Source organism: Heteronotia binoei, chromosome 15, assembly GCF_032191835.1.
Source record: "Heteronotia binoei isolate CCM8104 ecotype False Entrance Well chromosome 15, APGP_CSIRO_Hbin_v1, whole genome shotgun sequence".
NCBI classification, from domain to species: Eukaryota; Metazoa; Chordata; class Lepidosauria; order Squamata; family Gekkonidae; genus Heteronotia; species Heteronotia binoei.
Window position 1 is genome coordinate 16,477,475 of NC_083237.1, and position 21,422 is coordinate 16,498,896.

Here is a 21,422-nt window from a genome sequence, read left to right on the forward strand (position 1 = left end):
GCCATTGTAGGGGGGGCATGTTGATGAAATCAAGAAAGAGGGGGGAAGACCACAAAAGTTTGTAGATGCAGAAAGAGAATTTTCCAAAGCAAAAGAAGAAGAAGAAGAAGAAGAAGAAGAAGAAGAACTTTCAGCTGAAAATCTGTTTCGCATTGTCAGTTCAGGAATATGGAGTTAAGAAATATGGAGATGAGAGAAAACCGTTATGGATAGTGCCAGCCGAAGTGATAAAAATAACAGCTGAGATGGGTGAAGAAAAGTAGTTGTCATATAATCAACTATTAAAAATACAAAGTGGCAAAATAGAATTGAAAACTGCTGAAGAGCTGAATAATAAATATGATTGGTTTCAAATGCAACAAATAAAGAGCTTGGTGGAGAATGCCATTAAACTGAAGGAATAAGAAAAGAGCAAACAGAAATGGAAAAAGCTCTGCTTGGGGACAACGAAAAATTAATTTCAAAATTATATAAATTACTTTTAAAATGGTCTACGGAAGATGTAGTGAAATCTCAAATGATTAAGTGGGCAATTAATGTAAATAAAGAAATACAGATGGAAACTTGGGAATATTTGTGGAAGAACTCTATGAAGCTTTCGACGTGTCATAGTATTAAAGAGAACTGCTTTAAAATGATGTATAGATGGTATATGACTCCTAAGAAACTGGCAAAGATGAATAATAAGATGCCAGACAGATGTTGGAAATGTAAAAAACATGAAGGTTCTTTCTACCATATGTGGTGGACTTGTGAAAGAACAAAAAAGTATTGGCAGATGATTCAACAAGAAATTTCTAGGATCTTGGGATATGAATTTAAGAAAGTTGCAGAGAGTTTTCTGTTGGGATTACAAATGGAAAAATTTCCAAAAGAAGATAGAACTATAATTTGGTACTTGCTTTCAGCTGCTAGGACATTATATGCGCAGTTGTGGAAGCGAGAAAAGATACCAGAGAAATGGGATTGGATTGTAAAAGTTATGACATGGAATGAAATGGACAAATTAACAAGAATTTTAAGAGACTATGATTTAGAAGTTTTTAAGATGGAGTGGAAAAAGTTCAGAAGATATGTAGAAAAAGAGTGGAAAATAAAAGGACATTGGACAATTTTTGATAATGATTAAGTCTTAGAAAAAAGAAGAATATTAATTTTTGTTTTTATTAGTTAAGTGTACCTTTAAACATTAGTACTTTAAGTAAATAACACTGGCGGGGGTCAAGTAACGGGGGGAGGGGTGGGTAGAAAGTAATATATGGGAAAGATAAAAGAAGTTATTAATGATGCAAAAATATAATTTGTTACCATATGTTACCAAATAAAATTGTTTTAACCAAATTAAATCAAAAGAGTTCTCAACTGTTCATTAGGAAGAACTTCTTGACAGAGTGATTCCTCATTGGAACAGGGTTCCTTGCAAGGTGGACAGGATGGGACGAGATTGACCCAGAGGGTCTCTACCAGTTAGCTCATACTTCTACAAAGAAATAAATGATTTGAGCATGCAATAATTTCATCTCAATATGTTTCCAGTTGTTCAGATGCTAACAGAAAATGATTTCCTTCCAGATAACTCTGCTTTTAAGGACACAAACTTGTTCTTTTAATTTATAGTTTTAATTGTTTTTTGTCAGATTACAACAATAGTTACCAACAATACTAAAAAAATTATAATAGAAAAGAGAAAATAATATTAAACTAGCATAACTTCAATAGTGTTTATAAAGTAAGACTTATTCTGCCTTATGGCAATTACGACTCAAAAGTATATGAATGAGTGATACAGTGAGTTAGACGGCAGGATCTCTTGTTGAGTTAAGAAAGTAATTACTGGGAACCAAGGTATTATGATTTCTTTTTTCTCATAAGACAGCGATGATGAGACACGATTCTTTTTTAAAGAGTTATATTTGACTCTATTGTTACTGGTTTAGAATTATGGCACACTCTCTTATTCTTGTAATTTTAATTTTAATTTAATGTTAACTCTTAATTGGTTTAATATGTTATTTTTTTATGTTTGATTTTGCTTGAGAATGTCTCTGAAATTTTGTAATGTTTTTAAAACTCTCCTCCTTTGGAGGTTTTAAAACAGAGGCTAGATGGCCATCTGACAGCAATGCTGTTCTGTGAACTTAGGCAGATTGTGAGAAGTAGGGAAGGGGGAGGTACTTGTGATTTTCCTGCATTGTGCAGAGGGATGGACTAGATGGCCCTGGAAGTCCCTTTCAGCATTATGATTCTATTATCCTGGAGACTTGCTTAAAGATAGCTATTGCTAGCCATTGTGCTAGGCTGGAATAAAAAAGAAGAAACCTTCCCTTTTACCTTGAAGTTATCTGCATTTATTGCAGGTTCCTGACTCATAACTACCAGCATATCCTGGCCTTGGACTTTGCTGTAAAGGAAATCAATGAAAACCCTCAGATCTTACCCATCATCACTCTTGGCTTTGACATCTACAACAGCCATTTCACTGCAAGTTGGACCTATATTGCCTCAATGGAACTTCTCTCCACACAGAACAGATTCATCCCCAACTACAAGTGCGATGCCCAGAGCAATCCAGTTGCAGTCATCACAGGACCAAACTCTGAAGTCTGTCTCCACACAGTAGACATTCTGTGCATCTACAAGATCCCACAGGCAAGGTGTATGAAGGGAGAAAGTGATTCAGAGACCAAAACTGGCATTATTGTAAAGATAGGTACTTCTCATGGGTAGCTTCAAGGGAAAGGAATTCATTACATGCCTTGGAATGTATGAAATAAAACGATGCATATGCCTTTGTGTGTTTAGAAATGATATAAGAAGGTAGAGCATCTGTGTACCTCATTTTGGTTCACATTACTGCAAACAGTGACTTTAGTTGAAAAGCAAGGTTATAAATTCAATAATAGGTTGTGGAAACTAAATTAACCCTTATTTTAGTTTTGAAATGTCTTTCCTATTTTCTTTGTTTAGCTATCTTATGGTTCTGCAACAAAGATGGACAACAACACACAATCTGTTTTCTTTCACCATATATTCCCAAACCAGACCCAACAAAATAAGGAGATTCTTCATTTATTGCTGTATTTCAGGTGGACATGGACTGGGGTGATTTCTCTGAAACATAAGACTGGAGAAAGATTTGTGCAGGACATAATTCCTATGCTATCTCAGAATGGCATCTGTATTGACTTCATAGCAACAATACCAACAATGCCATTTTCTAGTGAAATTGTTAGAGCAATGGCTGAAGGCATTGAAACATACAAAATTATCATGGGAAGCACTGCCACACATGGTCACACATGATGAAATTTTGGTCACACATGGTGAAATTGAGGCTATGATAATTTTAAGATTGTTCCTCCGACTGCCAGAACTTGAGGATATACCAGTTAAGGCAAAAGGTAAAATCTGGATTTTGACAGCTCAGATGGACTTCACCTCACTTCCCTTTCAAAGAAACTGGGACATCAGTTTTCTCCATGGTGTCCTGTCCTTTGCAGTTCACTCGGTGGAGCTCTCAGGATTCCAGAAATTTCTTCAGGAGAATTCAGCCCCACTCAGGCCGCGCCGCAAAGTGGCTGCGCGCCGCAGGGCCGCTCTTTGCTGCCCGGGAAGGATGGGAGCTGCTTCTCGCCCATCCGGGGGTTGCGGGCGGGCGGAGCGTCGGGGCTATTTGTAGCCTTGACCCCACCCTCCCAATGCAGTCTTTATGCTGCTCTCGGCCCACCCACCCACCCTGTGTAGTACAGGTTCGACCGGTCATCTTATTAGAGGCCAGGTAGGAATTTTTCATCTCACCTGATTGGCCTGTGGTGGGGTGTTTTTTCGCCTACCTTGTACTGCTGACAGTGGTGTGGAAGTTAGGTAAGGGGTTTTTTATTTTGGTCACTTGGCTGAAGGAGCAAGGGGTTTATACCTTGCAGGTGAGCACCCAGGCATCTGCACCTGTTAGCGCAGTCGATACGCAGAAGCGGCAGATGGGCTTTACGGCTCAATGCTGTATAATGTGGATCGTGTTCATGCCTCCTCCTAAATTCGCCTCCTTCTGGGTATCGGGGCTGAAGTTTAGGGGAGGGTTTTGCCTGGCTGGCCCAGCATTAGCCATAATCTTATGGCTCATGCTGGGGGCAGGGTGACTCACCCTCCGTGGGACTTGGCGGGGTCTGAGGAAGACCGCAGGGCTTGTCCTACTGCAGGTTGCCCTCGCCGTGTTAGTTGTGTTAATTAAATAAAGTGGCCCGTTTCCCAATATTCTGTGTCAGCCTCTTTATTCCGACTTGGGGGGGCAAAAATCTTACCACTGAAAAAGAAGATGGTTTCATCAAGCTCTTCTGGCAACAGGCGTTTCTATGTTCATTCTCCAATTGCACAGTAGATAAGAAGAGTGGGGAAATCTGTACTGGGGATGAGAAATTGAAGGATCTTCCCAGATCTGTTTTTGAAGCAATCACAACTACCCACAGCTACAGCATCTATAATGGTGTCTATGCTGTGGCCCATGCTTTGTAGACCATGTGGTTCCCCAGATTCAAATACAGAGCAACAGTACATGGTAGGCGATTGAATTTTCTGGATCAAAAGCCATGGCAGGTGACATTCTAATCATACTTCCATATGTGTTAAGTATATTTACTGCTTAAAATATTTGTACCTGCCTAGGAGCTGTAGATAGCTAACAAACAAGCCATCACCAGCACAATCTATTACAAAATTAATTCTGGCATTTTCACACACCATAAAAGATCTTAATGTGTCCATAGTGTTCATTTCATAATAATAATCATCCCTCTCAACCATAATGCAATCATAGGGTCAATTTCATAACTCTTCTCAATCCAATTTCTGGTTGTAGATTTCCATCAGTTTCCAAGAAGAGTTGTCTGATTCACTCTTAATAGCTCTCTAGAAGTGGAGAGTGAATGTGGGGTAGAAAAACTTCCTACCATGGAATCTGCATGGTGACTTAAATACCCTGTAATGGGCTGAGAAGCACTCTGTGGAAGGCATGACAAGAAGGAAGTTACTCTAGCAGTGAGTTGCTGAGTTAAGCGCAAGTTGAAGCTTCCTGGTTGTTTGAAGGGAAATCCCATTTAAATTCCATTTCAATAGAACAATCCAGAGGTTTCCGTGGCATAGATCAGTATAGTTAATTTAGCAGAGTAACCTAGGGAAAACGCATGAGTTATAACATGCTCTCAGATCCCATGACAACCTGCTTCTCCATTAACAAGGATGGGTCTAAGACCATTCCTCCATTTCTTTATTTACTCTCTCAGATATAGACTGATTCCCCACTAGCCTAGTCCCGGTCTCACTCTCCTCTTCTCCATGGGGCTTCTGTTGGATTTTGCACAAGCTACCCCAAGGCTGCAACTCGCTTTGCCTCTTTCGCACAGCAAGTGAGATCCTCTAAAACCCAGTTTCTGTTTGCTGCATGAAAGAGGTGAAGCGAGTTGAAGCCCCGTCGGGTTTTTTTCATCCAATTTCATCAGAAAGTATCCAGATGATGTGCAGAAATGTTTATAAGAGGCATACAGTCACAGTCCTTCACAATTTACTGCGTAGAAATCCAGCTACCTTAAAGATAAGGCTCCAAAGGCTTCTTTCTCCTTTACTCTAGAAATACGTTCTGAAATTCTGGATGCTCAATAAAGCCAATAAAGACCAGAATTTTAGAACATATTTAGAGTATATTCATCTGTGGAAGGAGCCCCTCTGGTAAATCACTTCCAAGAATCTGGCCATGACTTTAATTCATTTAAAAATTGTTATACAAAAGTTGGAAAAACCCAATTTTAAATGTGGGAATTTACAGAGGACTTTACTTCAGATGGAGGCCCATTGGATACACTGTTTAAAAACTGTGCAGTCAAATGGTCTCAAGGCATATAATGACTTGTCTTGTTTTGTATAAAGGTTTAGTGCAACTGTACACATTTTATAAATACTTATAATGATTTTACTCTTGAAATAGAAGTAGGATACCTTTAAAGAGATAATATGCAATACCTGCTGGTCTCTTTAAATGGTGAAAGTTTTGTATGATGATCATTGAGCTTGCGACTTACGTGAATTGTATGAAGAAGTCTTAGCTTGGTATTACAGGTATGTTTTTTTTAATCATATAGTTTTGAATCCCAAAATGATAATATCGTACCCAAAAATGAGCCATCATGGTCAAAATTCTTTCACCCAAATCCAGACATAAAATTGTAATGATTTTCCCCCTGAATCCACATCCCTACTAATAGAAAATCTCAGAAAATGCATATGTATGCTTTGGTCTTATCCATTTAACAACTGATTGTAGCAGCTTTTTTGTTTCTGAAGCCTAGTTCTTGGAGAGATGAGCCATCCAGGTGCGCCTTTGACTTTGCAACATCCCACTTATTACCTGACACTGAACATAACTTTTGGGCTCTAAGTTATGATAGTCATATTCTCTTTAGCCAAAGGAGGTGGCGTAACTGGTCCTTTCTTTAACACATATTTTAAAAGGTTTCTCTTGTATTTTATATACACCATACCAAACTGAGACAAACAGAACATTTTAATGGCACATTTAAAATAATGATATATGTCTAAGTGGGAGATCACCCAACCAACTGGGACAAGAAATTACAGAAGCTAATGTTTGATTATTTCAAGGCTAAAGTGATTCTTCAGTTATTGTACGGTATTTCAACATGGATTAGTGCCTTTGAGATTGGCATTGAAAGAGTCCAATCCAAATTTGTAAGAAAAGTTATGGGCCTGCCTTGGTGCCTTTCATATGCTACTCTTTGTTCAGAGACAGGCCTTCATACGTTAGAAACAAGAGCATGGCTTATATCGATTAAATACTGGCGCTGCACTGTTGTGGGAGTTATCTACATCAAATGCTGTCTGAATCTCCCACGTCCAAATGGTCTGCCTATTTAGAGAATAAAATAATCACAATAGACTTATCTATAGATTCTCTGTATAGGCTTCCTTTTACAAATGCATATTACCTAATCAAACACAGAATTCTAGATATCAAAATTCAAAATTTAATCAGTTCTGCAAACAAATCCTGCTTCCGAGTTTTGGAATTTTTTTTTCCAATATTGGCCATCTGCTTTCCTATTTATCAGCCCTTCATGTCCCACAACTGTGTAGAGCATTCACACTTGCTAGATGCAATACTATCCCATCTGCAGTTATCTATGGCAAATATAATAAAACTCCATATTCAGCATGATTCTGTGTATGCAATTTAAGACATGTTGACTCGCTGCCTCATATTCTTCTTCACTATCCCCAATGTGATGATATACGCCTTAATATTTTAGATTATTAATTATTTTAGATTCAATATTGCTCAACATGACAGATTGTTTGGATGCCATGAAGGTGCACTATCTCCTAAATGATTAGTCACCCAAACTAACTGAAAAGGTAGCCTTATTTTAAAGTCTGGTAATTAAGGATCAGTTGTTTAATGTTTAGATGTATATGATGGACATATCTTTTTTCCTTGTTATCCCTATACCTGTTCACTGTTTTATTTACTATCTGATACAAGCCAATAGAGGCTTGTGTGTGTGTGACTCATGGGATTAATGGAAATGGACTATCTACTCTGAATTTTAATTGTGGACATTGTTATTGATGGTGATACTGTCCACTGCAAGGTCACTGCAGAAGGGAACTGCTTCCTTTTTTTTTTGTAAATATCCAAGCATTTTGGTGGCATTATAGAAGTAATAATAATAGTAATAATAAAAAATCCATATGTGGAAAATGCAATTAGAATGTTTTTTTTTCCTGAAGTGTTTCTGGGTAGTATCACCCTAAAATTATCAAATTAACCACAATTACTTCTATATCTACTCCAAGTCCCCAGAGAGAGCCAACAGCCACTAGCAAAACTTTTATCCAAGAATGAAGAATGCTATTAATATTACCTCAGTCATTCACAGCAAAGGCTGGGAACAGATAGGGCTCCATTGTTCTGAGCCCTGAAACTATGAATGGTAACTTACTGTCAAGCTGCAGGATCATTCAATGTTTAGATACTCAGGGACACTTGAAAACCAATACATTCGTGTATTGCTGTTGTATTGGTGTCCTGAAGGAAAATTTCCAACCAGATGATGTTTTCAGTGATACTGAAATTAGTGCTGGTGCCACTGACAATCTCTAAGTTTCCTCTTTTTAAATGCCCCATGAGAAAGCCTCTTGCTATCCTACACAAATACTACAAATCAGGGGACCTCATCCTTGCTGGCATTATGTCCCAGATCTTTATAGATACCAGTCCAGTGACATTTCAAAAATATCCCTCTGAGGAACTGTCTGATGAACTTATGTAAGAAACTGAACTTTTTTCACCAAATCATTCAAGTAGATGTGATTGAGATTCATTGAGTTGCAAAATGGTGGGCACTGTGTTTTTGTTCTCTTCTTGTCAAGCTTGATCTCCAAGCCAAGGTGCTGTTGACATGTGCTGATATCTTTTATCATGCTTTTTGGGGTTATTTTAGACTGAAGTTTATTGCTTGCCACTTTTCAAAATTTGTTGGGCAGAATTGTGCCTCCTCTGTCATTCTGCATTGCCCAAAGAGATATTCAATATTCCAGCCTACTGGTTAAGAATAAGATACGTAGTTGGGAAAGATTTTAATCTGATTGCTCAACATGGGTATGGGTGTCATTCTTTTCTCTGTGTTTCGTTTTTGCATTCTGATGATTCCTAGCAAAAGAGTTGCTTATTGTATGGAGAATTTTTATGCCTTCTTTCCAGGGGGGAAGGATACTTTTGAATTGGTCTGAGCACTGAGATATTGCACAGTATATTTTCTCAAACATCACGTTCTACAGGTGTCATCTTTCTGATGTCTAGGTTAAAGATAGCCATTGGTATCCATTAACACTGTGATATACAGGCTACAATGCTTAGTATCTTTAGGAATCATATAAATTTGTTGTGTTATATTATAAAGAAATGCAACTTTACCAAGAGGGCTCATCCACAACGTTACAAGAAAGGTCAGTCCCAATGAGCTCCCAGATATAAGGTCATTTCATCATGTCCAAAGACTTCCTCAGGATTATTCCTATGTGAAGCCTTCTGAATTATGCTAGCAATAATGTTTTTCAGATTGCAAAGATGTGTAACAGTAATCTAATGATATTCCATTTGGAAGATGTTTTACCATATGGACCGAACTAAAATTGTATCATTATCTGTATCTTAATTTTCTATTCCCAACTTCTCCTTTCCCTTTTTTTCTTTTGAAACTAATAAAAAATTTAAACATCAACAACAACAAAAAAGAATTAAGCTAGCAAAACTCTCTACCAAACCTGCAAACTGACTCTACTTAAAGTATGCTGTTTCTAGGTAATTCCATGCAGCTGTGTGTTAGATATCTCTTTTTTAAAGGTATAAACCACAATGTGACGCTGATCAAAATTCTAATGGGCTGAAACCCCATGGATACCTCACTTCAAATAGACTTTAGACTTTTTTTTTTTTTTTTGCAATGAACTGGATTCTATCCCTTACATTTACCCCATACTGCACCCCCATCCCCTATATTGATTCAACATTTTAAAGTCATACCAAAACGTTGCTACTTTCCTAAATCTATTTGGTAGAGAGCTTTGCTAGCATAATTCAGAAGGCTTTACATTGGGCCAGAAAAGAAGTTAAGGACTAGCTTGCTCCAATATTATACACTTAAGTGTTCAATGAGAGCATTAAGGCCATCAAACAGGAATGGCTTGCTCCATATATAAATTGTAGAGAGCATTTAGCTAGAAAATCCAGAAGACTTCTACTTCTGGTAAGAAAGGCCAATCCCAATGAGCACCCAGATATAAGCTCATTCCATCATGTCCCAAGACTTCCTAAGGATTATTCCTATTTTCTTCAAGGGTTATCAGTCACTTTACAATTCATTATTGATGTTTTCTAATGCTTTCTGCAGCGTCTTTACTTTCCTCAAAAATAATCATCCTGGAATTAAGCATGGTAATTATGAGATATAACACAAAGCTGAATGGAAATTAATAAATCTTAATAATTTTTTAAATCTATTGTAATCAAAAACTTACCTCTCAGCACCACTAACGTGTTTATAGTGGAAGCAATGCTCTCTGCACTGTTTATAATAAGAGCAAGTTGTTCATTTGGATGGTAAAAAAAAAAAAAAAGTTCTCTTTTTGGAGCAGCCCGTTTTAAACCTCTTTTCTTGTAATGTTGTGGATGAGCCCTCTTTGTAAAGTTGCACTTCTTTATAATATAATACATACAACAGATTTATATGACTCCTAAAGATGCTAAACATTGCAGCCTGCATATCACAGTGTTCGTTCTTTGTATTCCCTTCAATAATGAACTGTGATCCCATGTTGTTGATTTGGGCTGGAGTCAGAGGCAAGAAATCTCCATATTCAGCTTCAATCTGTCTGCTTTTATTTCAGGTTCCTGTCTCAGAACTACCAGCACATTCTGGCCTTGGATTTTGCTGTAAAGCAGATCAATGAAAACCGCCTGATTTTACCCAACATCACTCTGGGCTTTGACATCTACAATAGCCATTTCATTGCAGGATGGACCTATCTTGCTTCACTGGAACTTCTCTCCACACATGGCAGATTCATTCCCAATTACAAGTGTGATGCCCAGAACTATCCAGTAGCAGTCATAGCAGGACCGAACTCTGACATTTCTCTCTTTGCAGCAGCTATTCTGTGCATCTATAAGATTCCCCAGGTAAGGTGAATCCAATATGAATGAAGCATTAACAAGCCTAACACTTTGGTTGTTTAGAATATGGTTTGGAGACAAGAACTAGCATCATCATAAGGATCTGCACCGCTCACATGCAGTTTGGTGAAAAGTTGTACATGGAAGGGAATTCTTTACATTACTTGGCACTTATGAAATGAAATGATTCATAGATAATCTCTATTTCTCTGTGAGTACCAATGATATAGCACCTTGGTACCTCAACTAGGGGTACATTAATATAAGTCAGGGGTGGCCAACGGTAGCTCTCCAGATGTTTTTGCCTACAACTCCCATCAGCCCCAGCCATTGGCCATGCTGGCTGGGGCTGATGGAGTTGTAGGCAAAAAACATCTGGAGAGCTACCATTGGCCACCTCTGATATAAATGATGACTTCACTTGACAGGCCAAGTTATACACTCAGTGCTGTGATTTGGAAACTAACTAGGCAATAGTTTTAGTTTTCAAATCCCTTTACCTCTTCTCTTTCCCTAGATCTCATATGGGTCTGCACCAAAGATGGACAACAAAACACAATCTGTTTTCTTTCACCATATGTTTCCAAATCAGGCCCACCAAAATACAGGAATCCTTCATTTATTGCTGTACTTCAGCTGGACATGGATTGGAGTGATTTCTATGGGTGATAAGACTGGAGAACAGTTTGTACGGGATATAGTTCTTATGCTATCCCAGAATGGCATCTGCTTGGACTTCATAGTAACAATGCCTCCAATAGTGTATTTCAATAAAATTGCTGAAATAATATCAGAGGCAGTTAAAACATATATATTTGTTATGGGAAGCACCGCCAAGGTTTTGGTCCTACATGGTGAAATTCACACCATGATTGTTATAAGAGTTTTCATCAAGCTCCGAGAACTTGTGGATACAACAGTTAAGGCAACAGGTAAAATGTGGATTTTGACAGCTCAGATAGACTTCACCTCACTACCCTTTCAAAGAGATTGGGACATTGGTTTTGTCCATGGTGCTCTATCCTTTGCAGTTCATTCAGTGGAACTCTCAGGATTCCAGAAATTTCTTCAGAGGAAAAATCTTATCTCTGAAAAAGGAGATGGCTTCATCAGGCCCTTCTGGCAACAGGTATTTCTGTGTTCATTCTCAACCTCCATAGAAGACAAGAAGAATGGAGAAATGTGCACTGGAGAGGAGAAGGTGGAGGCTCTTCCCAGATCTGTTTTTGAAACAATCACAACTGCCCACAGCTACAGCATCTATAATGGAATTTATGCTGTGGCGCATGCTTTGCAAGGCATGCAGTCCTCCAGATTCAAATATAGAGCAACAGAACATGGTGGGCGATTGAATCATCTGGATCAAGATTGGTGGCAGGTGACATTCTAATCATACTCACTTATTTGTTAAATACGCTTATTGATTAACTTAATTGTACCCTGCATTTTCTCTACAAATTCATGATGGCTAACAAACCTCCATGAGAACAAACTATGGCAAAATGAGTTCAAGCAATGATGAATCCAAGATCATCCCTCAAAATCTTCACTTGCTCACTCGTACATAAAATCATCCTACCCCAAACTGGCAGATTCACCCCCACCAGGACTTCAGGTCCTCCAACTTCACTTTCAACTTGTCCAGATTCCATTTTATCTTGCTCTCCCTTAGCCAATTAAAACACAGCCTTAAGAGAATATCCATAGAAATCTCTAAAGCTTCACATAAGGATATTATAGAATAATAATAATAATAAATTTTATTTATACCCCGCCCTCCCCGCTGAGGCAGGCTCAGGGCGGATTACAAGACATGGCAAAAGCCATATTAAAACAAAAAAACAAGATTATACAGTCCAATACAGTTAACAATTAAATATTTAAATAATCTAAAAATAGTCTAAAAAATATAATCTAATAGTGCTACTATCTCAGTTATGTTAATGATGGCGTGGTGTTTATTCCAAGCTCCATCTTAGAAGGCTAGCCGGAAGAGGGCAGTTTTGCAGACCCTACGGAATTAGCCAAGATCCCACAGGGCCCGCACCTCTTCCAGCAGCTGGTTCCACCATTGGGGTGCTTTTATAGAGAAGGCCTGTTCTCTAGTTGTTTTTAGTTTGGCCTCTTTTGGCCCAGGTACTTCCAGAAGATTTTGTGAACTGGATCATAGTGCTCTCTGGAGAACATATGGAGAGAGGCGGTCCCTAAGGTAGGCAGGTCCTCGGCCATATCTTTCAGATCTTTGTGGCAGTCAACCTCAAAAAACCACATGATCTTTTCTAGTGATTTGACCTGAATGTTAAAGATCAACAGGGAACAAGATAGACTTGAGGATATCTACAAGTTGTGACAATATCAGCTCATCCTTCTCTGAAAGTAGTTGTCAGAGATCTATTCAGGAAAAAACACAGCTACCTGAAAGGTGTATGTTTGATGTTATGATGCCCCTCTTCCCCTTCCCTCTGTTTGTTTTTGCTTTCAGTGACTGAACAGCCCTGGTAACATGTTTTCTTCTCCATTTAATAAACTTTGGCTGCCCCACCCTGTCAGTAAGATCTAATTTTGGCTACTTGTTTAGCTCTAGAACTTGATGGAAAAGATCACCCTTGAACTTAAATCCTTGAAAATGTCCCTTGAGATGTTTTCAAAATTCAAAAATAACAAAAAAAGTCTTATTTAACATCTGGGGGAAAGTCAGGTGAAATCAGGGATTGAAATTACTGTGGTCAAACTAGTACAAGCACACATTCATTCATATATATCAGGCTAATTAAAGTTTCTAAAATTATCCACAGTTATGTAGATTTTGAGAGGCTTTTGTTCCAGTGTTTCCCCAAACACTCTAACACATTTAATTTTATTCATTTAATTGCTGAGTCTTTTGGTGACAGAAGGCTGGTACCCTCTTCCCAGTAACCAAACCCCTTCTCTAGGAATACCACTACTCTTCTTGACTTGTTAACTGACTTTTAAGGTCTCTTTTAAGGCAGTTTCTAATTACACCAAACCAGGGAATTCTATACTCCTTAAAGATAACTCTCCCTGTTTGACTCAGTAGGGACTCGTCTTCTCTCCCCTAGAAAATCTATCCCCTTTCCTCTGGCCTGAGTTAGGAGTCTTCTCTACTACCCAAATTTATTTGCCAAACTTCCCCTCACCTTTCTGTGTTCAAACTGCTGCCAGCTACTGCTGAATTCAGCCCTAAACCCTTTTCTGCCAGGGTTGTTCTCAGATGTCTCAGTACGTGTCTCTTCTCAGTTAAGGCAGTAATCTGACACAATCTCTTCGTCATCCAGCTCTCTCAAGACTGTGGATGATTCCTCACTAGCCTTACCCCACTCTCATGCTCCTCTTCTCTGCAGGGCTTCTGTCGGATTTCACACAAGCTGCCCTGAGGCTGCAACTCACTCTACCTCTTTCACACAGCAAGCAAGGTCCTCTAAAACCAGTTTCTGTTTGCCGCATGGAAGAGGCAAAGTGAGTTGCAGCCCGGGGCAGTTTGTGTGAAATCCGACAGAAGCCCTGCAGAGAAGAGGAGATTGAGAGCGGAGTAAGGCTAGTGAGGATTCGGTCTGTGTCTGTTCAGTTTATACTCTCCAATCAGTTTGCTTTGGGCAGTCTGTCATTCAAGGCTCTCTGACTTTGTAAAGAATTAATGCTTCACAGTCCATTAGTTGTTGAACTAATGTTCAAAGCCTTTTAAAATGTATATTCTGTAACAGATGCCTATTGCATTTGTTCTTCCCAGACAGTACAACTGATTTGTTAAGCACTCATAACTAGAGGTGTGTGTATCAAAATGGACAAGCCAAAAGTATATACAGAAACAGTGAGTTCAAGTTGATACTGTGATTTCCCAGAATAGCAGTACGAATCTAGTGTGGTTGGTGTAACAAAACCCCACTCCTTGAAAAAATCCATGTTTTTTTTACTTTCCTGAAAGCAGCAACCCTTGCCCCCCCACCCCCGAATATAGTGATGTCATGGGCAAAGTATTTTTCCCTACCAATCAGATACTTGCAGTAGAGGAGCACAGAGATTCCCCACCCAATCACATTTGAAGACAAATTGCAGACTCAGACTACTGCTCTTCCTCATTAATGTTTGTTGGGGGTCGGGTTAGGAAAACAGAGACCTGGGGTCACCTTGCTCAGGGGCCCATAGGATTCTAATTCCAATTTCCTTGAAACTTGGGGGTGCTTTTCAGGACAGGCAGCACCCACTCAACTGCAGTTTGAGTGTCATCTGGTTGAAAAAAAAGACATTCCAGACTCCTCCCAAGTTCTCCAGGACTGAAGGCACTTTGGATATAATGGGAGCTAGGAATGTTAGTCAACTTGCATGGGGTCCATTATACCAAAACAGAAAAAAAGATACAGTGAAAATGTGGAAATGATTTAGAGAAACCTGCCCTGGTCTTGAAATGACAGCCCCCCAGAATGCAATAACAGTCCTTGTTCCCTGATAGACCACTCTGGAACTGGAAAGACAGTCTGTAGGATTCTCAGGAACATAAATGACAGCTTCCTGAATTGAATGACTGTCCATAGTCTCCTACAATTATGGAGTCTCTGTTTACAACAGATACCACAGATACCAGAGCACTGATCCCAGCCCTTAGGGTCTGTCATTCCACTCTGAGGGATCTTAGTCCAATCCCAGAGCAATTCATCTGGGCCTAGGACAACATTTCTTTTAATCCATTCCACATTTACTTTGCAACTTCTGTCTGCTGCAATTCAATGGGATCTATTTAGTCAAAAGTCATTCATGGTTCTCCCATTATATCAATTGGGCCCCATCATTCCCAGTAGGCCTTCTTGCCATTCATTTTAGTCCATCTCCATTATGGCCGATCATTAGGAAGTGATGAGGGAAGGGTGGTCCACAAACAAAGATGGTAGTTTGTAAAAGTAAGAAAACAAACCACAACAAGGAAAGACGGCAAATACAGATTTTTCAGGTAAGAAATTTTTCACTGTCGTCAAAAATGCAAGACAACACGTTTTATTTAGTTTTGAAATCTCATGGACATAGAGGTCTCATTGCAGCGGCTTTAGGAATCAGCGGAACAGTCATTCAGTGGAAACTATTAATTCAATTCACTTGAAATTTAGGGATCTAAAAACAAAAACACGGCGCACATTCCTCCACCAAGTCTAGATTCAGAATTATAATTTTTTTTTTCTTGACCTACACTCATACTGATAACAAATTTTGGTAAATTTATACCTAGTTCAAGGAGAGATGAACCATCTAGGCACATCTGAAGTTGCTTTGCCACACACCACTTTATCGCCTGATGCTGAATATGATTATTGGGCGATTTCCATGGCCAAAAAGATGTAGCATAACTCATCCTTTCTATAACACAGGCATTTTATACACACACACACACCCCGATTCATTGCTTCTATTATTTGAGAGCTTTCTTGATGTGATGTTAGATTTTTCCGTTGTAATGGTTTTATTCATCAAACTAGTTTTAACTCTTCAGTCTTGCCAACCAGGAGGGTTCAAAGCTGCTTAATGATTTATTTAATTTTCCCACTGTATTGGGGGAGTGGTTTTGCACAGAACTCATCAGACCTTGGATGGAAGCTAAGCTGAATTGCCCTTGCTTAGTAGTTGCAAGGGAGACAGCTGAGGAAGCTAAGTATTGCTACACAGAGGTAGGCAATTGCAAACATCCTCTTTTCATCTCTTGCCTTGAAAATCCTGTAAATTCCCTGTGACTTGAGACCCATCTCCAGCACAATATGGGGCTTAGTTTTTAGGCTGCCATTACTGTTCAGTAGTTTGTATTTGTTTTGTATTTGTGACTTTGATATGTTACATTTTCCAAGTTACCCAGCTGCAAGTATCAACAAATAACACAAGTCTGAATGTGTATCATCCTATTACATATCTGGATATGATACTTATCGTTGTGAATAGTTTTTTCCCCCCTATCCATTTAGCTTCACCACTTTCTGAGAAGTGTTTCCTTCAACAACAGTGCTGGGGAAAGGATTTCCTTTGACCAAAACGGGGAACTAGCAACTGAATTTGACATTGTCAACTGGGTCACATTCCCAAACCAGTCCTTTCTTAGAGTCAAAGTCGGAAAGACTGACTCAGAAGCTCTCCCAGACAAAATGATTACCATTCATGACAAAGCCATTGTATGGCCCGCTGCATTCAACCAGGTATGATTATTCAACACTAAGGAATATGGCAAGGGATTTTCCCAGTATTGCAACTACAGTAAAATGGTCATGTATGGAAGTTAATCTTTGTATTTATTCTGTTGCTTCAGTGAGAATCAGATGGGAGCAGGGGATCCCCTGATTTCATGAGCGTCTGTCTGCCACCAGCCACCCCAACCCCATGCAGTATCTTTGATGTGATGGCATCACACCTAAGTGATGTCGTCATTCCAAGGATGCCACACAGGTTGAGAGCAAAACTCGATGGTTTGAGCCCAATTTTGCCATCAAGTTTACCCAAAAACCAGCGTCAGCACATCCCCAGTGTGATGACATCACATGGGGTGACATCACCCCACCTTCATTCCCAGAAAACTCCCTCCCACTCCCCACCAGCAAGGAGGTAAGATTTGGCAATTCTAGAACCATCGTAAGGGGTCCAGCAGCTGTATATCAGGGTATGGCTCACTATACCAGGTGGTCAGAATAATCTGTCCACTTGAAAAGTTATAGCTTGTCACCTCTCACCAATCAGCAGTATAATGTTAAGTGTAAAAGAATTAATTCAACATATGCCCATTTTCAATACTGGGACTTTGTTCATCTGGAGACTGTCCTCTAGATGATGTGGAGGCCATACGTTCCTGAACATGGCCAGACAAGGCTGACTTACTATAAACACTGAAGTCCCTTTTCACATTGTGTAACTTTTTTACTCCTAATCAATTACATACACTCAAGAGAGAACAGGATTGAAGGGGTTGTGACTGTTGGAGAAGGCTTTCTCCTGATAGCCAGCTGGTGGATAGGAAATCTTACGACCCTGAAAACAACAGAAGTTTCAACTTACCTTTGCACTACAAATGTTCTACAGGAGCCATGCTGACATTCCATACCAATCAATTTTTACCTTTAGTTTCACCAAGGACACATACATTTTGGAAAAAAAAATATTTCATACATTAAATAATATTTCATACATCTACAGAGCCAGTTTGGTGAAGTGGTTAATTGTTCTGGGAGAACCAGGTTTGATTCCCCATTCCTCCACTTGCAACTGCTGGAATGGCCTTGGGCCAGCCGTAGCTCTTGCAGAGCTGTCCTTGAAAGGGCAGCTTCTATGAGAGCTCTCTCAGGCCCGCCTACCTCACAGGGTGTCTGTTGTGGGGGGAGAAGGTACAGGAGATTGTGAGCCGCTCTGAGACTCTGATTCAGAGAGAAGGGCGGGGCATAGTTCTATAGCCTTTTTCTTCTTCCATCTGGGCCAGGTGCAGCCCCTTTCTGTTTGTAATGAGCACTGCCATTCTGGATACAGAAAGAGAAGGAAAGAAGGGAAGCCTTTTTGCTGCTATGATTGTCTTCCATGTCCAACAGGGAAGATTTCAAATGAGAAAGGTAAGGGATTTGAATGTTGAATATATTGGTTGTAATTCAGTATGTTCCTTAAGGCTGAATAAATTTCTTCTTGATTCAGTGTTTTTTTTTATTTTATCACAGGTGAAAATCATATCCAGTATGCACAGATATTCATCTACTCTTACAAACAATACTGAAAAAAAATCATACCCAGACATCCAGAGGCAGCAGTCTAGTCCGTGAGCATTTTTGTTAGACAAATTGCCCTTTGACACGGACTCCAAAACTCTTCAGTGCTTTGGGGCACCACTGAGCCTAAAACCTTCCTTTTAGTATTAAGGGTAAAGTCAGAAAACTTTGGTGTCTGGCTTTGACTGAGCACACTCCTATTGACATATTGCAATGAATTCTACATGATACTTCCATGTATCCAATCAGGCACTTTGTTTTTCAGACATGAATGAATGTTTTCAGTGTTCTGAGGGTCAGTATCCAAACAAAAACCAGAATCTATGCCTGCCAAAAATTGTAAGCTTCTTGTTTTATGAGGAACCTCTGGGGATCAGCCTGATTTAAGACAAAAATATGTGAGCTGGAGGCTAAAAATCTGTGAGCTAGCTCATGCTAACTCAGCTTAGAGGGAACACTGATTGGGAGCAAAACTGAGCCTAAGTACTTCCTTGTACTATTGGCATTAAAGCCAGAAAACTTAGGGTGAGGTCAGACGTTCAGGAAATCCCACTATGGGCATGAGTGTAGTCCGGAAGCCTGTCGGATTTTAAGCGGTTGTCCAAACATCAGCATCTGCGAATGGTGGTTAGCTCATTCAAGTCCCGCGTTGAGACGACTGGGGCGCAGACTAATTTGATACTGCTTTAAATCAGGAACAAAATTCTTCTGATGGTTCCTGTGTGGAATTTCTCTGTTTGAACGCTCCATTGTTGGCGACTCGTTGGAAGCGCACCACCGCTTCCTGCCCAAAGCCCCCTGCAAGTGATATCACTGCACCAGTGACTGAGCGAGCGAATGTTGGCTCGATAAATCATTTACCCACCCCTATGTCCGGAAACAAAACTCACTTTTGAAACTAGATGAGAACTAGATGTGAACTGATTTGAATTCCTGGGTTTTTTCCTGCATGCGTAGTGCTCGTGCTGGAAAAGTAGTGCCAATGGACTAGCAAAACTTTTAGTGATCCGACTCTTTTAAAAGCGACGTGCATCCCCGCCCTCAAGAACGAGGTCATGGTGGGTGTATGAGGTCTCTCATGGAGAAGGGAGGAGATGCTGGATCTGCTCGATAGTGCAGATAGCGGGCATCACTGCGCCTGCGCTAATGCAGATTGACATCTCATGAAACGAGGTCTGGTAGAGCACTCTGATCAACCAGCGATGGGACCCACATGGGATAGAACAGGAGCCTGGCTGTTGTCTGATTGGGAAATTGGTTGTGCAGATTATAATAGAGGTGTGTTGCCGATGGATTTAATGGTGAGTGTGACCGCAACCTTAGTTATCTGACTTTGACTGAGCACACTCCCCTAACACTCTGTCATATTGTAATGAACTCTGCAAGGTACTTCCATGTACCCAATCAGATGCTTTGTTTTTCAGACATGAATGAATGTATTCAGTGTCCTGAAGATCAGTATCTGAACAAAAACCAGAATTTATGCCTGCCAAAAATTATAAGCTTCTTGTCTTATGAGGAATCTCTGGGGATCGGCTTGGCCAGTTCTGCACTTTTCTTCTCTTTCAGCACAGCTTTGGTGCTTGGGATCTTCATCAAGCACCGGGACACTCCCTTGGTCAAAGCCAACAACTGGGACCTCACCTACACTCTCCTCATCTTCCTCCTGCTCTCCTTCCTTTCTGCTTTGCTGTTCATTGGGGAACCTAATAAGGTGACCTGTCTCCTTCGACAGACAGCTTTTGGGATCATCTTCTCGGTGGTTGTTTCCTGTGTATTGGCCAAAACTCTTACTGTGGATCTGGCTTTCATGGCTACTAAGCCAGGATCCAGAATGAGGAGATGGGTAGGGAAAAAGTTGTTCAGTTCCATTGTCGCTTCATGTTCCCTTTTCCAAGTTATCCTTTGTATTGTGTGGCTGGCAACATCTCCTCCATTCCCAGATTTTGACATTCACTCAATGGCTGAGAAAATTGTGCTGGAATGTAACGAAGGTTCAGTCATCATGTTTTACTGTGTCCTGAGCTTTCTAGGTTTTCTTGCTATCATCAGCTTCACTGTGGCTTTTTTAGCCAGGAAGTTGCCTGACGCTTTCAATGAGGCCAAATTCATCACCTTCAGCATGTTGGTCTTCTGCAGTGTTTGGGTGTCCTTTGTTCCAACCTCCTTGAGCACCAAGGGAAAATCTGTGGTGGCTGTGGAGATCTTCTCCATCTTAATGTCCAGTGCTGGGCTACTGGTATGCATCTTTTCCCCAAAATGTTACATCATTTTGCTAAGACCTGAGCTGAATGAAAGAGGACACCTAATAAAAAACAAATAATTAAATGCTATGGCTGTATCCCAAGAGTATATTCTACTTAAATCAGTACAAATTAGGGTGCGGGGTATACATGTTCTTCTGTGGCATTTGTTTCTGTATTGCATTACAAATTGGAAGAAGTTTATATAGTCTGGGACTGAAGTACATTCACCAAGAGGTTTGGGGAAACTTGTCAATTGTCTGTTCAGTATGTGTTGAACCTATTAGTAAGTAAGTAAGTAAATTTTTATTTATACCTCGCCCTTCCCGCCGAGGCAGGCTCAGGGCGGCTTACAGAACATGATACGAAATCATGGTATCACTTGCACCTGCTGGAATGGCCGTGGGTCAGCCATAGCTCTCGTAGGAGTTGTCCTTGAAAGGGCAGCTGCTGTGAGATCCCTCTCAGTCCCACACACCTCACAAGGTGTTTGTTGTGGGGGAGGAAGACAAAGGAGATTGTGAGCTGCTCTGAGACTCTGAAATTAGGAGTGGAGGGTGGGATATAAGTCCAATATCTTCTTCTTCTTCTTCTTCTATATCAATTCCTAGGGGGCCTTGGTTCGCAAAAGTGGTCTGGAGATGGTGCCCCAAACAACTCCTTAGACACGTCATTCCATAATCTGTGGTCAATCAGAACAAGCAACAT

General features: G+C 40.0%; 1 protein-coding gene across 1 annotated transcript; it reads left to right on the forward strand.

Moving 5' to 3' along the window:
• Nucleotides 1-65: 65 nt before the first annotated feature.
• LOC132583183 (vomeronasal type-2 receptor 26-like) lies at nucleotides 66-20,794 on the forward strand. Its single transcript, XM_060254852.1, has 9 exons — nucleotides 66-154; nucleotides 2,358-2,649; nucleotides 5,621-5,718; nucleotides 8,099-8,332; nucleotides 10,567-10,744; nucleotides 11,256-12,116; nucleotides 16,699-16,926; nucleotides 18,195-18,321; nucleotides 19,896-20,794. The coding sequence occupies exons 1-9, from the start codon at nucleotides 66-68 to the stop codon at nucleotides 20,792-20,794; spliced, it is 3,006 nt and encodes a 1,001-aa protein (XP_060110835.1).
• Nucleotides 20,795-21,422: the final 628 nt, after the last annotated feature.